This window comes from Piliocolobus tephrosceles, chromosome 1, assembly GCF_002776525.5.
Source record: "Piliocolobus tephrosceles isolate RC106 chromosome 1, ASM277652v3, whole genome shotgun sequence".
Taxonomy (NCBI): Eukaryota; Metazoa; Chordata; class Mammalia; order Primates; family Cercopithecidae; genus Piliocolobus; species Piliocolobus tephrosceles.
The window spans coordinates 86,341,087-86,353,605 of record NC_045434.1 but is presented as its reverse complement, the minus strand read 5'-3'; the positions used below and the strand labels follow the sequence as shown (position 1 = coordinate 86,353,605).

Sequence of the window (12,519 nt, the reverse complement as noted above, 5' to 3'; positions counted from 1 at the left end):
CCATAATTTGCAGGTATGGTAATAATATTCTACCTTAACAAGACCCAGGGACACCTCATAGCTTATTCAAATAACTATACAACCTTTGGCCTTCTTAATTACTTCATACCACTAAACTGGCTCTCACAAACATTCCTAATGAAGACCATTAATTGCCCTAGAGGTAAAGTTCAGCAATGGGACCAGGGTTGCTCTTCTGCTTATAACTAGGATTTCATGACTGAGATAGGAACAGTACAGAATAAACCTATATGAGTAGTTATTCCTTAACAACATGGAATATGCTTCGAGAAGGTACTTTTATTTGCTTTCCCTAACCATCACTTTATTGATCAACTCCAATAACAAAGAGTTTAGCCTCTGGGTCACATGGCAACCGGTATGCCCAGTACTAAACAATCAGGAATCCAAATGAACAAAAAAGGCAGTTCAATTTTGTAAGAAACAATATATTTTATTTTTCTGACACCACAGCTCTGGCGAGTGGTTTTGTACCAAATTTAATGGAGGTTACACAGAACGTCTTACGCATGGGAGGGGGAGGAAAGGGAAGGAACCACAAAATTTAAAACAAACAAACAAAATCCTGGATAGCTTTTAGCATCTGTTCCACTCCCACATTAATAAAATTCACTTGGGAATTCCTAATAAAAGGAGAACAGAAAACAAGGTGGGCAGGGAAGGGTATGATGGGGAAGAGAAAGACTTAGGGGAAAAAAAAGACCAGAGAGCATCCCAAGGACAGACCTCTCCCTCCCGGAGCCAGGAGGACGCTCGGCACGGAAGGCGAGGCTTTGCTAGATTTATTTCCCCAAAATAACACTGTGTATTGCAGCTGCCAAAGGGAAAGAGAGAGGGAAGCAGAGGGTCACCAGCGGGGGGCACAAGGGAAGGAAACACTTAACTGAGGAGACAGAGCAAAATGGGAGAGAGAAAACGAGAAAAATGTGCCAGTGGGTTGGTATATTGGGAGACAGACAGTGCTGAAGAGCACTTGAACTGAAAAACAAATGTCCTAAGAGTCATTATTTTTTCAAAAGAAAAATCTCCCCCCTCCCCCCCACCCCTCGCTGAACTTAGTTCCTTTTTTTGTGCTTTTCATTAATACTCTGCTCTGAGGTCGCTGTTTGGTTTTTCTATACACTGGAGTTGAAAGAAAATAGTCCAAAGGTCTGAAGATGGATTCTCCACCTAAAGTAAACAGCCCAGCATTCCTGTTCTCCTCTTGCCCCAAAGACTAAAGTCTCTGCTAAAATCCCTTTTACAATATAGTACAGTACACACACAAAAAAAATAAAGCCCAAATCAAAAGAACAAAAACAGAAAAGAATCCTGGGAGAAGCCAGTCCAAAGGACGTAAACATACAGAGAACGGTGCAACACATGACCGATGGCAATTCTCAAAGCACAGCTACAGATTCCCAAAAGTAGGTGCCATCATGGATACCCAAGTCCACAAAAATAATTTTTAAAAAATAAATCTTAAAAAAAACACACCTGTTGATTACATGAATAATTTGTTTTCAGGTAAATCCATACATTCTCAAGTTCCCCCCTCCCCCAAAGCAGCCCTCGGGTCTCTGTTCTCCTATTGCATGACCAATAGTAAGTACTCCTGGAACTCCCTCAAAGCAGCTCTCAGGACCTGGAATCTCATCTTGACAAGGATCGGCACATCCAATCTTAGCAGCTTAAAACATCATGTTTCCTGGGTTGCCAGGTCCTTGGCTAAATCCACCCATGCCCACGTCAGCAGCCATGCCCCGGGGCCTCATCTGCGGAGGGATCATGATGTTCTGTTGGGGTCCCATCATGCCCTGCATGGACATCATCATGCCTGGAGAGCCCACAGGCCCAGGGTGGGTGTAGAGCCCAGCAGGCCCCCGATCCTTGCCAGGAATCATGCCCACGGCAGCGGCTGGATTGCTCATCAGGGTGGGCTGGCCGGGCATTGTAGATTGTGCTGGTGACATCATCCGATGGTGAGGTCCCATCATGCCTTGTTGGAGAAAGGCTGGTGGTCTCATGGGGTTGTGGCCTGGCATGGATGGAGCTGTACCAAGAGGGATGTCTGGAGTTCCCACTGGCCCTGGACCTCCCATGCCAGGTAATGCTAGTCCCATTCTGGGGGCTTGTTCGCCCATCATCCCCTGCATGTGTGAAAACCCAGGTCCAGGACCCTGGGGCTGTTTACGGCCTGGAACTTCCCCTCGAGGGAAATATTGCAGCGTCTGGCTGGGCTTCTCAGATGGAATAATGCGGGACAGATCAAACTCAGGAATTCCGGTGGCTCCAGGTCGGATGACCTCCTGCAGATCTGGGTCTGTAAACACTGAAGGCATGCTGTTCCCCAGGACAGTGAAGGAGTCAGGACCCCCAGGGCCTCCAGGCTTGCAAAGTGCTGCATCTGCTGAACTTTGGGGCAGGTTGCTGGGACGGCCAAGGGGGCCTTCTCCCGGGAAACCCATCCCTCCTGGGAAGCTGCCCTGCCCCCCACTGGGGCCATTGTGAGGGAATGGAACCTGCTGTGGGGGAGACTGTACTGGAGGGAAGCCCTGGGGGAAGCCCATCCGTCCTTGAGGTACCATCGGTGGCTCCTGGGACCCATGCCCCATGATAGGATTGTGTGACATCAAGCCAGGCCCCATTGGGACCCCATGAGGAGGTATGTTGGGTCCCATGGCATTTGGAGAGGGCATCTGATTGGAGTGAGAAAGTGGCTGGGTCATTCCCATTGGGCTGAGGGTTGGCATCGGAACCACGGGGTTTGGACCTGAAATTCGAGGATTCTGTGTATTAATGCCCATTCCTAGAAAAATAAAGATATCAAAGGAATCAACTTAACCAAAAATCAACTCAGAAAAACTATAATAAATTAACAAAAAAATTATTGTGCATCCAATGCGCATAGTACAATGCTGGGAAAACATACAACACACAATCCCCGCCATCAATAAGATCATAATACATCTGGGGACATACAAACCAAGAGCTCTACAGGACAATATACTATTGAGTCTTAAACTGTATGATTTAAGAGTGTGTAGAAGATAGCAAGGGAGAAATTCTCATGTGTGAAAAGTTATAAATTAGCACATAAATGAGTTTCATCTTCCTCATTGGAGACATTTAACACAGAAGAAAACAATTTGCCTGAATGACTCAAGTACGGTCCTTTTGGAGAAATCAGTACTACAATCCCAATGATCAGGAATCATAACAAACTATCAACAGGTCATTTTTAATTGGCATTTGGCATTATTTTATAGTGCCTTATAGAGAAAGCATTTAAAACTCGAGATTACATGAAATGTTCAAGAAATAACTTTTAATAGAAAAGGAAAGTAACATTCTAATACAGTCCCTGGGACACTGAAGTATTTGGTCTCTCTGTGGAATTATCACCGAGTGTAGTATGAGGCTTATGCTCTTCCTGGTACCTGTACTAACCTGGTTAATTAGAGTTACTGATAAATACATAGCATTCATAACAATCAGAATAGAATTGGAACCAGAAACTCATGGCTGAAAACTCATGGTCTCTTTGCTGATGGCTTTCACCATCCTGATCATTTTCTGTTAGTCAGGTGGCAGGGGTCGAGATGAGGGGTGGATATAAGGAATGAAGGTGTACCGAATGTGTAGGGAAGGGAAGGATTTTATTATCGCCCTAGTCCTTAAAAAAAAAAAAAGGCTTTTCTAGGAAATAGGAGCTTTCCACTGTCTGAAATCCTGTGGCTACTTGTGGTTTCAGGCTGCTCTTCCAGAAAAAAGTACTTGAGAACTAAAGACATTCCAATCAGCCTGTTAGAAACAGCTCTCTATATTGCTACATGAGGACCCAAAGAGAAAAAAACAAAAACAACAAACCCTCAAAACCATCCAGGTACACAGAAGCATCAGAACTATAAAGAAACCTGCTTTCTTACAAATAAGGAATCAAGCTAATAAGAAATTATCTTCCTCTAGTCAAGACACTTTCATTCTACTGAAACTACCTTAGATGGAAGATTTTTTCTACTTGTTGAACTTCCACCTATTCAGGTGTACAGCCATTGAGAAAACGCTTCAAGAGGTTTCTCTTTGGTCTAGCACTCACTCCACAACCTGCCTCTCTGATTTCTTACCTGGCATATTATTCATTGATGGCAAGTTGGGAGAACGAGCTGGAGGGGAGTCGTCATCTGAGCTGGCCACAGTCTTGATGGCATCATGGTATAACGGGGTGGAACTGGGCATTGCAAACTTGGACATTCGAGACATCATAATAGAGAGTGGGTTCTGGGAAAGGGTTGGCTCTGGAGGCATGGTATAAGGTGTACTAGAGGGAAGACTTCCAGGGATATTCACAGAGGCAGGCTGGCTGGCTGTAGGAGGTGGGGGGCCACCTAAAAGGAAGCAAAATAAAACAAAACGGGCAGGGAATTAGATTCCTTTTGAAGGGTATTGGGCCCTATGATTATGAACTAGCAAGGCCAGGAATGAAACAGATGAACAGGACAGTGTTATTAGACCCCAGACACAGATCATCAATCTTCTAGTCAAGCTCTGTGTGAGTGCAGAGGGAGACCGCGGCGTGATATGGAGGTGACGTGACGGATCAGCAGATGTGAAGACAAACACACCAGAATGTGTTAGAAATATTAGTTCAAGCTTGGGGAAAATATGGTTTACAGACAACCATTTCACTGAATAGAATGTGAAATAAGTGGATCTCTTTCCCTTGCCAATCACAGTTTAGAATTCGACTCAGGTATTAGTATGCCATGAAGCCAGACTAGTGATATAGCCCCAGGTACTAATGACATCACCCTACACGCATTCTTGATTAATTTCCACAACCAAGATGTTTGAACCAAAAAGGTCCGAGGGGGCTGTTCCACTGTACTGCTTCAGTGAACTGCTACTCCACGGAGAGACACTTTAGCTTGGTAGGATAAATCTTCTATCTTGCTCTGATTCTAGTCTTTCTCAGGTGGAGACAGCGCCAACCTAGTATTTACACCTTGGTGCTACTTCCACTGACCACCTCAAGTCCCACTCACAAAACCATCATCATCAGCAAGAATCTCTCCCAGGAAGAAAATCCTCCTAAATTGTACCTGATCTGTAAAAACTGTGGTCTACTAAGGAGAAGGTTTTGTGGTCAACAGGTATTTACAAGAACCACACAAGTCTTACAGCAGCTTCCCCTGTCTCTGTTTAGGATTATACCCAGAATCTCTATTCAAGGGCAGCCGCTTGCAGTGGGTCCAGTATTTAAAGAAGCCACATTCATCCACTGTTAAGACATTTTATTGCATCTGTTCATTGTGCGAATGTAAATTATTCTGGGAACCCAACACATATTCCCCATTTCCCCTCTTCCTTTTAACAGTCCCTCTGACACACATATTTTTTGCTGAGATTGGGCTCTTCTGCATAACCCCATGGAAACACTGATGATGCACCTTGCCACAAATACGGCCATTTCAACAAAGACTGCCAGAGGTGTACTCAAGACACCAGTTTTCTTAAAGTAACTGTATCAGGCTCTAGCCGTCTCCAGCTACAAGGTGCAACTGTGAGGATGCAAGCATACTGACCTGACTCTACATTTCCCAGCATGGCTGGGGAGGCCATGGTGAGGGGTGCTTTATGGTTTGGAGGGATCCCAGGACTCTGAAGGGGAGGTTTTGGAGAAGAGGTCCATCCAGGTGATGGGGCAGGAAGTGATGGAGACTTGAGGTGGACAGGTGAAGCAGCAGCAGACCCCAAAACAGGGGGGGACTTAATGGAAGCAGCAGCAGCTGGGCCCGCCAGCATGCCTGCCAGCTGCGATGGAGTCTGGGGCGACTTGAGGTTCCCCGAGGGCGAGCCCAGCATTGGTGACTGGACTTGGTGCATCGTGGGAGACTTCAGAGGGTTAATGCCTGGGGAATGCACCTGGCTGCCTGCCACAGATATATCCAGGGGCTTCCGCCCCAGGCCGCGCTGAACTGGAGGAGCTGTGTTGAGGCTGGTGGGGTTACTGGAAGGGTTGAGAGGTAGTGGTGGCATATGACTGAGCCGGCTGTTAGTCCTTTGGTCGGGCCCAATTGGTTCTCTGAGATTCCGCAAGCCACTGTTGCTGCCTGGACCCTGAGACATGGGAAGGAATGGTCTGGGACCCATGCCATACTCCTGCTGGGGGTGCTCACCAAATGGCAGTGGCACCATCTTCTGCTGAGCAGGCAGCATGTCTGAGCCACCTGGGCGTAATTTCAGCATCTCCTCAGGGCCCGCCCCAGCCTCTCTCATCTTCTGAGGTATCATCTGAGAGTTGGATCCCATGTTGACATTTAGATTGACCTCTCCCTTCATCCCACTAGGAACCATCCCAAACTCAAGTTCCCGACCAGGGCCCATCTGTGGGGGCATTCCTTTTGGAAAGTCACCCCTAGAAGGACTCAGAGGGCCCTCAACTGGTATTCGAGGGAAAATGGGGTTATTCCCAGGCTCCATGTGGCGCTGGGAGCCTGGAATCATCCTGTTCATCTCCATGCTGGGCCTGATGCCTTCCATGGCCATCCCTGGGGGGAGACCCAGCTGTTTCTCTGCCAGCTGCTGCTGAAACATCTCTTCAGACAATCCTTGGGGGTTTGGGAAGCGTTCCCCTCGGCCGGGACCGCTGAAGACACCCTGGCCAGGAGGAAAATTTCGACCATCTGGGATTTTTGGCACATCATCTGGCCAACTGACTCCAGAAAGACCTGGTCTAGATGCAGGGTTGGGGACATTTGGCCCTTCCATTTCAGAGTTTATCATGCCTGCAAATCCAGGGAGGCGCATCTGGCTCCCTGGCATGTTAGGGTGGGGAGCCATGCCCCTCGGGGGCAGAGAATGTGGCATGTTGATACCATCAGAAAATGGCTCTGCACCCCCAGGTGCCCAGCCTTCACTAGGGGTCATCTGGTATGGAGGGGGGGGCCCTCGGACCACTCCCCGAGGCCCGTGCTGATGGACCATCATGTCCTGGAGGGAACATTGCTGGACAACCACTTGTTCCTGCTTCCTCCTCTTCTCTTCATAAAACTCCTGCTGCAGTTTCAGCCACGCTATCTGCTCGGGAGTCATATGGTCGAGGTGGTCGGGTCCTATGGTCCCAGACTGGGAGTTCAGAGAAGGTGGAACCATTTCCTCTGGAGAAAAGGGCACATCTCTATGTCCTTGAGGGCCAAATGGAGCTCCCACGTCTGTCCGGGGCCCAGGTCCCTTACCTAGGCTTTGGGATTGGGCCATCATGGCCTGTATTGGCCCTTCTGGTTTTTTCTGAGGCCCATCTAATACCCCAGGATTCTGCTGGGGTCCCCCACTTTGTGCTCCTGTGAATTCTTTCTCATCAGGAAAAAGCATGCGCTGGATATCTCTGAGAGTTTGTAAGGAGCGCTCCCGGTGCTCCAGCTGCTCCTGAGATAGGCCATCGGGATTCTCTCCCAGTGTGGGGGGCTCGCCACTGGACACTGGTGGAGGTGGAGGGGCTTTGGGATCTGCTGAAGAGCTATTGCTCCCCTGGGAGACGGGGGTCACTGCCCGATTGTTGGGCGTTGAGTTGGGCCCAGTACCATCTGGGGGCAGTGGAGTGGAGCTGGCAGGACTTCCTACAGAAGGAATCAGTTTGTTTTCTACCCCAGGACTCTCCCGGTCCAGGGGACGTGGGGCTGCGGCAGGCTTGGGTGCTGGTGCCGGAATGGGTGGAGTTGGCTGCAGTCTGGTATTCTGGGAAGAATTCTGGTCCTGGTTGGCTGGAGCTGGGGGCTGTTGTGGGAGAGGTTTCGGATCATTCCGAAGGGCAGATATCTGTGTGTTCTGAAGACAAACAAATATTTTAAAAATCACTGGTAAACTGAACAGAAGGGCAATTAAAAGCGCAAGATATGTTATAAAGGAATTGTACCCAGTCACATAAATCCAACTGACAATGGCTGTAGAAATTGCTCACATACAACCCTCTTTTGGGCAAGGAGACATTTGGATTTTTTTTTTTTTTTAAACTTACTGTCAAATGGCATCCTCTTTCCCGTGCTGAAGATTAGGTTTCAATAACTTTAAAAGTATGCCAGGGGAGAGCCACTCTGCCAAAGTGAATACATTTCAGTATCTATTTTGAGGAACAGGTTTGATATCACATGTCTACTATGTGTTTCTGATTCAGAGAGAGATTAGTTTCTTGGTATGTGGGAGGCTGTACCTAACACCTTTTTCTTTTCCCTGAAAGTATAACTGGGTATGTAGACTTCTCATTGTCAATCAAAAGGCCTGATGTTGCCATCTGAAAGAGAAAGCGTAAGTCACTTGCAGCTCTGTACTCTACCAGCCGAGGAAGCGGGTAGCTGGTCCATTTCAACATCTCCTCTGGCAGGGTGACTACTGAGACGCTCCCCTCCTGGAGTTTCCAGGGGGTCTGACATCTCCGGTTTCTGTTTTTGGTTTGTGATCACTGATTCCATATTTGAGAAGAATTTGTACATTAACTGTAGTGAGATAATCTGCAGACAGGAAGCTTCTGTGGAGAAATCTGAGGCTATCTAGCTTACGGTGTCTCTTGAACTGTTCTTTCCAGTAGACAGTAGACTGCCCTTTTATAACATGCTGGATGATTGCCTTATTATTACTTATTAAGTACCAATGCTATATAAGTCCAGGGTAGGAGCACACTCACCTACAATAGCTGACATGGACACCTTGAATGTTTGGAAGAGGGATGTACATGTTCTGGGTCTAAACCAATAGCACTGCTGAAATGTAAGAGGGCACTGACAAACAGAAGGGCTTGATCTACAAACTCTGTCTCAGAGACCTTTCACCAAAGGCCTTTCTCCAGATCCTTTTTTCGTGTTCATTTGCTCCTACTTGTTCACTTAATCCAGTCCATATTTCCAAACCCTTCAGGCTCTTACCTCCTCACCTACTCTCTGGAATGTTTACCTGTGTGCAAATATGTAAATAAATAATTATATGTACCGCTGCATATGAACAATTTGTGTTATATATACATGAAAACATATCTTTGAGTACTTATATTCTGTGAATACATATATAAATGTTGGATTTGGAGGTACCCATGCACTTCTGTCTGTAGGTATCGAGTTGTGTGAGTAAGATCGGCTGAATCTTATATGATTCTATACAGTCAAAAGTATACTTCATGTCCACAACTCCTAACTGGAGTGTAGAGGTCACCTTGATTTTCCTTCTAGTGCCATTTTAAGTTTGGTTTTGTTGGTCAGGTTTCGTTTGTTGTGGGTGGGTACTGATTTCATATAAGGAAACCATAACAGCAGAAAACATTTAGATGGGGAACAATGGATTATTCCCAATTCCTTCCTTAACTCCTTTCCTGATTTTAGTACCAGAGAAGGTGTAGGTGTAGTATTAAGGTGTAGATATTAAGAACTACCATTAAGTCAATAAAAGGTTGGTTTCAGCTGCACTGTACCGTATTAATTCCAGGACAATACTCATTTTAAATGTAATTGTATGCATCTTCTACCCTTGAGTAGTCAAGATGCATGGGGAATGTGAAATTCCTTTTCTAAGTTTAGGAAGGCCTAAGCTCTGCTTATTTCTACAAAGAGGGAGACTTTCCTGATACACAAAATAGGAAAGATGCCACCTATTTTATCTTGAATTGTCACTTTGATCATTTATTGTCAATTAACTTTTCCCATGTTTAAGACTCATGCCAAGGGCCCGGCGCGGTGGCTCACGCCTGTAATCCCAGCACTTTTGGAGGCCAAGGCAGGCGGATCCCAAGGTCAGGAGATCGAGACCATCCTGGCTAACACGGTGAAACCCCGTCTCTACTAAAAAGTACAAAAAATTAGCCAGGCGTGGTGGTGGGCACCCGTAGTCCCAGCTACTTGGGAGGCTGAGGCAGGAAAATAGCATGAACCTGGGAGGCAGAGCTTGCAGTGAGCCAAGATGGCACCACTGCATTCCGTCCTGGGTGACACAGCAAGACTCCGTCTCAAAAAAAAAAAGACTCATCCCAGTATTAGATTTCATGCTCCCTGAAAGCAGGGACTGTGTCTTGAACCTCTTAGTATCTCCCATAGCATTTGGTGCAATGGCTTGATGATGCCAGATACAAGAAATATCTTTTGGTTCAATTTGGTAAACTACATCCACTGTATGCTTTTTCTAATGGAGTTTATAGCAGGTGCTTAAGATCCAGATAGAAAACAGACTAACATTTATTATAATTTTATAAATATCAAGCAATTAAAAGCATTCAATGGTCTTACCACTTTGAAATAAATATGAATCACTCTGAAAGTTGATGAGGCTCTGATTATGATATTGTCATCATGTACTTCAGAAGTTTTAGTTGTTGCTTTTTTTCTGTTCTTTGTTATCCAACTAGCTCAAGAGTGTTATTTTTAAAAAACCTGCTCTGTACACAGGGTCTGAATTTAGATTTTCCCAGAGACGATTACATGAAGGAAACCCAAAGATATCTTTGTAGGTCCTCTTTTAGTTTGCATCTTCTTCTCCCTAGCAATTCATCTTTCTCGTAGAAAAGGCTAGTATAGTATGATATGCCTAATGCCCCACAATGTCAGAATTAGGTTAAATGCCAAGAACACAGCTCATACCATCAAGACTACCTTCCTATCAATTAAATTCACCACCTCCTTTCCTTTGCAGTCACTGTAGAATCATTAAACCATTACTCGGTTTCTGAAACAACATACCAGAGGGGCTGTGCTTCTCTCTGTCTTGCTGTTAGAAACGTTCTGGATGTGGAAAGAGACGATAGTTTCAACCTGGCCCTTCAAAACAGCTTCTGCAGCTCTGCAAAGACGGAAGAGACAGCACAAACTAGAACTTGTTTATATGCAATTCCAAAGCACTTTAACCCCACAATAAACTTGTAAGGGAGAAGAAGGAATATAAAGAACCACCACAAATGTTGAAGAAGAAATCAAGACAAATATGTTTCATTATTTATGTTTACCACTTACCATCAAAATTCTAAAATTAAAAGATAGCCATCAGCAAATCCCAAAAGAGGCATTAAAAAACAAAAACCAAGATTTTCTCCTGAAACCAATCCACTGTGGTAGGCATTTTATAGAGAATCTGAGTTCAAAATCCCAACCCAAGAAAGGGGAAGATAAGATCGTACAATACCTAGTGACAGTTTAAGGCTGTTAAGATTCACGTTTTATCTTAAGTGAAAAACAAGTCAGAAAACCATATGTAGGGTATAATCACAGTTCTGATAAATAAAAATTGATTCATCCATCCACTGGAAATTTATATATAAAAATGTTTACAGTAGTTATCTCTGTGAATTCCAGAGATACTAATTTTTAGTTATACTTTCTAATTTTTCTAGAATGGACATTTATTACTTGTGTTGTTTAGAAAATAATAACAGGTAGGTTGCAGAAAAGTGTGTATTGTGCAATCAATTTCTTCTATAAAAAGAGGTATATATGGCGAGGTGCGGTGGCTCATGCCTGTAATCCCAGCATTTTGGGAGGCTGAGGCAGGCAGATCACCTGAGGCCAGGAGTTCAAGACCAGCCTGGCCAACATGGTGAAACCCCATCTCTACTAAAAAATACAAAAAATTAGCTGGGCGTGGTGATGGATTCCTGTAATCCCAGCTAATCAGGAGGCTGAGGCAGAAGAATTGCTTGATCCCAGGAAGTGGAGGTTGCAGTGAGCTGAGATCGCCACTGCACTCCAGCCTAGGCAACAGAGACAGATACCATCTCAAAAAAACAAAAAGAGGTATATAAGTATATCTGTACAAGCATGAAAAATTTCTGAAAGGGAAGCAAAGGATATATTATCAGTGGTTGCCTCTGGGGGAGTTTGGGTTGGGGCGGTTTTATGTTATATCTCTTTCTGTACTGTTAACTTTAGGTGATAATAAAAGATCAATCTGCAATGGGAATAAGAACTTAGGTCCCCAGACAAGCCCTGCCCAACAGCAAGACACAGCCATCAACTTACTTATTGGCCATCTCAGTAGAAAACACATACACCACTTTGGCTGGAGTCTTCTGAGCAGGTGTGGGCTCTGGGGCAGTAGTTTGGCCATGGGAGGGGGTGGAAGACCTGGGGGCTGTAGCATTTGATGGGGTCATCGAGTGTGGTGTGTGCTGGGAATCCTGGGACTTTATGTGGTCAGCAGAATTACATTCTAAAAGAATAAAATGACTCGTCATAGAAAGAATACAATTTCCTTTCTTCTGCCAGCATTTATAGCATCACAACACAAACCAACCTTGAGAATTTCAAGGAAATACCACCTTGCTAAGAGGAAACCTCTTCTACTCATCAAATTTCAAATACTCTTCTCTCTCAAATGACTAATCACAGAGCAGTCTTCCCCCACTTCCTTACCTCTCTATTACACCTCCTTCATATATTAACATAAATGTCCCTTCTTCCTGGTAACCTTTTTGAAACCTCCTAGACTTAACTGGGGATGGATCTCGCAGCCCTCTAACTTCTCTTATTTCAGCATTTATCATCTTTTACT

The 12,519-nt window shown here is 45.1% G+C and overlaps 1 protein-coding gene across 9 annotated transcripts in view; it reads right to left on the bottom strand.

Moving 5' to 3' along the window:
• Nucleotides 1–433: 433 nt before the first annotated feature.
• Nucleotides 434–12,519, bottom strand: part of BCL9 (BCL9 transcription coactivator) — an 89,513-nt gene continuing 77,427 nt past the window's right edge. For 4 of the 9 annotated variants that reach the window (XM_023193421.1, XM_023193420.1, XM_023193418.2 and 1 more), the window contains 5 exons: nucleotides 11,988–12,177; nucleotides 10,716–10,815; nucleotides 5,586–7,827; nucleotides 4,128–4,388; nucleotides 1,664–2,809 (listed from right to left, as the gene is read on the bottom strand). In XM_023193421.1, the coding sequence (XP_023049189.1) occupies nucleotides 1,692–2,809; nucleotides 4,128–4,388; nucleotides 5,586–7,827; nucleotides 10,716–10,815; nucleotides 11,988–12,177 (3,911 nt within the window). In that variant the 3' untranslated portion in view covers nucleotides 1,664–1,691. Of the gene's footprint in view, nucleotides 2,810–4,127; nucleotides 4,389–5,585; nucleotides 7,828–10,715; nucleotides 10,816–11,987; nucleotides 12,178–12,519 lie in introns of all 9 variants that reach the window. The other 5 variants (XM_023193424.2, XM_023193422.2, XM_023193425.2 and 2 more) reach the window with 3 other exon arrangements.